The sequence below is a fragment of the Ochlerotatus camptorhynchus genome, unplaced genomic scaffold (genome assembly GCF_037179485.1).
Source record: "Ochlerotatus camptorhynchus isolate MF236.1 unplaced genomic scaffold, CSIRO-AGI_Acam_v1.1 ptg001172l, whole genome shotgun sequence".
NCBI lineage: Eukaryota > Metazoa > Arthropoda > Insecta > Diptera > Culicidae > Ochlerotatus > Ochlerotatus camptorhynchus.
Window position 1 is genome coordinate 7,599 of NW_027041539.1, and position 5,751 is coordinate 13,349.

The window sequence follows — 5,751 nt, forward strand, 5'->3', positions numbered from 1 at the left end:
TTTTTTGAATTAATAAATCATTAGGTGTTAGAATGATATTTTGCATTTGTTAGTTAAAAGAAGAGGTTAATAAAATAATTGTTTTGGCTAAAAAAAACCAGTCCATTTCACTTTCAGAGAGTCCGTCAAGTGATTTATTATTCGTGAGCGTTTACTCAAAGTGATCGTACTTGCACGTAAAAACATTTTTTCTATCTCGTCATCTCTCACAAACCGAATAATTGCTGTTTTTTATGTCCAATTTTTTGTCATTATGCCATAGAAAACATGTTTTACTCGTACATTTTTATTAGAATTGGTGATAAAAACCAATATTCATTGAGATTTCCGATAATTTCTGAAATATTTTAAGAAAAATTCAAACTTATATATTTTTTGCAGCGAGCTTCCCGAAAGAAATCAAAGAAATATACAGAGTTTCATGAACTTTTAATATATATTTTTTCCAATATTTTTAGAAACATCAAAACGTTAAAAAAAATATTAAGCCTGATCATTTTTGGTCTAGAAATTTTTCGGGTTTAAAAATTACTTGACTTCCCTAAGCAAAGAGTATTGTGCCTGCCACATAGTAAGGACAGTTCATGTTGTAAAACAAACGCACACTATCTGTCACAACTTTTCTGTTTGTGTACTTAACTTAATGCTTTCTTCGGTAAGTAACTATGACGGTTTAAAGCAACATGGCAAAATGTATGAAGAGTATATTCGACAAAGTAAGGGAACTGTGCTCCGAAATGCAATTTGTGTACTCATTCGATTCAGCTAGAACACCTGGAGGAATTTCACAATAGTGTCAAACCAATTTTTTTCCCTCGACTTAATGGTGTTACACACCAATGTAATAACATATTAATATCGTAAAACATACGATTACGTACGATTTTGCAACATTTTTCTTGTTATTTTTCGAATTACTATTACAACTTAAGAAAACTAGTTTACTAATTTAGATTTTTTCGTTATCCTGTAATTCATAGCTGTTCCTAATTCCTGTAATCATATCAGTTTTTATTCAATTTTTATTGAATCTACACTTTTGTAACACGTAAAATAAATTTCAATTTGGCTGTGTTTATACCTACATACCATTTGATAACAATGCATATAAAGTAGAGGCTTAGATAACTCTAGATTAACAAGTGAGAATATGTTAAAAAATATGGTGGAAGCAGGCATACAGTTTCAGTTGGGACGTATTCTCCAAATAAGAAGATGGAGGAGCTAGATTTAACTAATGAATGATAATACTTAATGATTTTGTAAATTTTATGCACCACGTGGCATCAAGGTTTTCCCTTAACGTGACTTTGCATGTAATTTCGCATAAACTTAACTGTCTGAATCGAACAACCACGCCAAGTGAAACGCCGCAATTTTTTTTTCTTATAAGGATTTAGTAGACCTAAAGTGAAAAGAGCAATGTAGGGGAACGTCGGATAAATCATACGCCTCGCCTGAGAAAACGATTTGTTTTCACTATATAATAGTAAAAAATATGCATCCTAAATTAATGAATCCACTAGTTTTATGAATTTGTTTGAGTCAATGTTAAAATATACATCTTTCTCTGAGAAAATTATTTTTCCTAAAACATTACTCAAAAGAGTAGTTTAATTATTCACGGGGTCGGCCAAATTTTTGTTTGAAGAATTTTTCAATTTCTCTTAGATGAGTGTGTCATCTGGATGGTACATATGACTATTCTTGGTCGTTCATGCAAAGGTTACCATAAACGTCCTATTTCTGAAGTTATACAAGCATCTAATATTAGGGACGCCTAAGCTGACATCAACTCTATTTCGATAGAGGCTTAACTTATAAAAATTGATGATGGCTTAGGTTTATTACTAGTATGCTCCTATAGCACAAATGTTCGAGCAGCAACATAAAATTGTGAGACAAAATTGAAATTAGTTTATCTTCTTTGCCTGCATCTGTAAAAATATGATTTTATGGGTACTGTAGTTGATAGATAAGAAATATACATATAATTTCTACATTTAAGATATTCCATTCTAAACAACTAAACATAATTGATGTTTATGATAGTAGGGAACAGAGAACTGCATTTACTCGAGAAGCAACAATAATATTAGAAGAACTCTAAATGGTTGAACCCGAGTTTTATACGAAATACAAATAAATAGAATGTTGGAAATTAAATCATTGAGCGAGAATATGCTACATATCTCCATTTTTTATGTATCGATAGACATAGTATCTACATCGAACTTAAAACTTACTTGTCGCTTCATATCGTTGGTTCTACTGTAGTCTAAGTCTAATTTGGAGAATGGCGACTGATAGTATGGGTTTGTTTTGAAGGAAAAATTATTACCATAATCGTTAACAAATGGAGGATAGTCCACAGGAAGCTGCCGTCTATTTAAAAAATGACAGGATGAAGATGATGATGGCAGATTCGTCAATGATCGCGACAGTAATGGATTCGATGCGTAATGTTGTGAGAGGAGATTCCTCGTCTGTGATAGAATGCTATGTGGCTGGGATAACAGATTCGATGAATTCGAGCACGTGTTGCTGTATATTGGTCTCGACAGGAGATACTCGGATGACGGTCGATAGTTGCCGACGTAGTTGGTCATATTGGGAGTGTTATAATTTGGCATATGAGTATTTACATTCGGGTACGAGCAAAAATTTGATGACATGGGTAGCATGTTTTCGTACGGCGATTGTGCTGATGGTGGAGGTGGTGGTGGCGGTGGAGGTGGTTGTGCTTGAGATGTTTGATAGAATGATGGATGGCTTACTATCGAGTCTACAGAGCCAATTTGCTGTTGAGTCAAAGTTGGCGTCTGGGAATAACGCATATTTAATATATTTGATGATCTAGATAATGATTTTGTCGTTTCGTTTAATAAATTCGTAAGATTTATTGATTGCGAGTAAAGATTCGCCGCATTATCGGACAGATTACAGTAATCGACTAACGAGCTTGATGGTAAACCGCTTATACTATATCGTCTTGCTGGTAATCGTCCTGAACGATCCCACATTGAAGTCGACGGGTAGTTAGTGTTATAATTTGACGGTTGTCCCTGGTAAAGGTTTCTCATTATATCTGGTGTTGTGGAGCAGGTCTCGTAATCATACATCTGAAATTTGCGTTAAAAAGGAGAAGAACAAAGTGGTTGTTCATACGCGGTACTTTTCTTAAAACAATTTTATTTTGGATTTCAGGAAAATGGGAAAGCGATAACCATAGATTTATAATCAGGATTTCGAATTGATTTCAAAAGATTTCATAAGAACAGTTGATGCATTTTTTTTCGAATTCTTACGGGTACAGGCCCCATTTGGTGCATTGTTTGACAGCAGTCTGTGTATTTTGGTTTAATTAAGGAACATGTGAAATTAAATATGTTCATCAGCAAGTTTAGTCGATTCTAAAAACAACATTAACAATAGTGTGCCAATAAGTACAAACGTTTGTATATGTTTGGAGCCATCATTACCGATAAGTTTCGTCAAAAATTTTCAATTTTTTGACGAAAGAATTATTGATCATCAAAATATATTCAAATGCATTATTTTGTAGAATGTTCAGCTCAACGCTAAGAATTGCAAAAATAAAAATGGAGATACAACTAAACAAAAACTGGTGGTCTTGTTGGATGATATGAAAATATTTCATACGTATGAGAATCTCTCTTTGTTCTTAAATATCTATCATCCCTAGTACGCGATTTGTCACCTTCGACAATATTGGTTTTGTATTTCGTTTTCCGGTAAGTGAGTATTGTGCTTGCATCAAAAATACGATTCAAGAATTTAGCTCAATAAGGCGATATTAAATTTACTTGCGGAAACAATTGAGTAATAATTCTTTCGCCAAAGAAACTACGTTATTAAATTAAAACAAAAATTGAAAAAAAAACAAGTACCAATTTTTATACTTATTATAAATACCTGTTTAAGAATATTGGAAGAGTTTGCTGTAAATTTGCCCATAGCTTGCTCCAATATTTCATGAGCTTACAAAGATCATTGCAATCTCTTCCAAAAATAAAAAATAAACATGTTACGCAAGCAAAACTACAAAGTAAATCGATAAAATAAGAATGCACATCATGGTTGCTATTAAATTCTGTCACTACACAAAACTTCTGCTTGATAACATGATAAGTTTACAGGGCAAAGCATAACCAGTTAAGCAATGGTACACTAAATAAACAGCCTTACCTGCTTTTGGGCCAAGGCTTGCATTTGCTGAAACATTTGGCGCTCCTCCTCTTTGCCTTTTCAGTTAGGGTTAGCACGGAAAAAAAAAGTTGAGTGGATGATTGGCTTTTGATAGTAAATCATCGTTAAAACTTGTGACTTGTTGCATTATTTTGCAGTCGTTATTTGGAGGTCGTCGTGTAAACACTCGAATCGAAGGTAATTTCGAGATATCATAACTAGTATCTGAGCACTTACCCATTCCTTTGCTTTGAAGCATCTCCAGTAACTTTTTGATGCTCTCATCTCGGGCTTGCAGAGTTTGTTTCTGTGTCTCTATCCTTAGTTCGAGCTCCTACGCCGGTGCGAAAGGAAAGTATAACGGAGAGGAAACGAGAGTTAATTATTAGAGGAAGTACCACATCGCATAAACCATAAATATTGCACAAATAGGTCACCACTTAAGAAAGATCACGTGGTGTACTCGAGAAAAAAGACGCCAGAATAATGAAAAATTAATGAATAAATATGCTTAGCTATTAAGTTAGCATAACTGAAAATTATAAATTGCGTGCTCAATCGGAAGCGTTTGAAGGTAAAAATTAAGCATGTATATTGTTTTCATGTCTTGTCTTCGCTTTCCCATTCGTAAGAAATCCTTCACCAATATGTTTACAGAAACTTTCTGACACTTACCTTGATGGTATCACGTAGGATCGAAATTTCTCTCTGGAGATGCTCGTTTTCCGCATACAAAGCTTCCATTTGCTGCTGCATCTCAATGTTGGGCGCCCGCATTCTTAAGCGTAATTCTTCCTCGAGCTGGCGCACCAACATTGCTTGTTTCTTTAATATGAAATAGCCCCGGAATTGTCCAAAGTTAACAGTTATGTACAAATTATGATTTTGTTTTTATATTTGCAGGTGAAACTCGAAATACTTTACCTGATTTTCACTATTAAGCAATTTTAGTTGATCATTGATGAGACTATATTTTGCGCTTTCTTCTTTGCGGAGAGCTCGCTCTTTTTTCAATTCTGGAGACCAGAATGTTTTAATACTGTGCATAGAGCTACCTAGTTTTTGATTCGTTAGCTCAAGTTCCTTTTTCAGATTACCAAGCTCACGTTGTAAATCATTGTTCTGTACCTGTAGATCACCGAGGTACCCCCGGTCTGGCATAGCTGTGAAGCATAAAAATTAAATAAATACATTTTATGACTGCCCTTCCAAACTATACTCATGTGACTCGGACTTTGTCTTGGTGGGCGGCCGTATAGTTCTTCTTCCAAGTAGAGTCCTCGTTCCAAGGAGCGATCTCGTGAACGGTCTCGTGGTTCTCTAATAGGGATGAATTCTCTGTCATGTGGATCTACTAATCCTCTGTCTAGTGACTGGTAACGGGTTCCTGTGTGTAAGAGGATAATAAATCAAAATTGCTTTCTCGCTATTATCTATTGAAACTAGAAATCTCTTTCGTGACGGACCATACTTTTGCATAATTTTCGAGATATTACTAGCTTTTTCGATATATTCGACAACATACAACAGACAGGATATTAT

The 5,751-nt window shown here is 34.5% G+C and overlaps 1 protein-coding gene across 1 annotated transcript; it reads right to left on the reverse strand.

Moving 5' to 3' along the window:
* Positions 1 to 1,850: 1,850 nt before the first annotated feature.
* On the reverse strand, positions 1,851 to 5,522 carry LOC135716240 (uncharacterized protein DDB_G0284459-like). The gene is made up of 6 exons (XM_065238924.1): positions 5,444 to 5,522; positions 5,134 to 5,372; positions 4,885 to 5,034; positions 4,447 to 4,543; positions 4,210 to 4,265; positions 1,851 to 3,122 (listed from the first exon to the last, which is right to left on the reverse strand). The coding sequence occupies exons 2-6, from the start codon at positions 5,368 to 5,370 to the stop codon at positions 2,202 to 2,204; spliced, it is 1,461 nt and encodes a 486-aa protein (XP_065094996.1). The 5' UTR covers positions 5,371 to 5,372; positions 5,444 to 5,522; the 3' UTR covers positions 1,851 to 2,201.
* Between the last annotated feature and the right edge of the window lie 229 nt (positions 5,523 to 5,751).

Coding starts and splice junctions, on each gene's coding strand:
- LOC135716240 (XM_065238924.1), bottom strand. CDS start 5,370: ATGCCAGACCGGGGGTACCTCGGTGATCTACAGGTACAGAACAATGAT. Junction 5,035..5,133: donor TGCTTAATAGTGAAAATCAG/GTAAAGTATTTC, acceptor TTCATATTAAAG/AAACAAGCAATGTTGGTGCG. Junction 3,123..4,209: donor AAGCCTTGGCCCAAAAGCAG/GTAAGGCTGTTT, acceptor CGCAAATTTCAG/ATGTATGATTACGAGACCTG.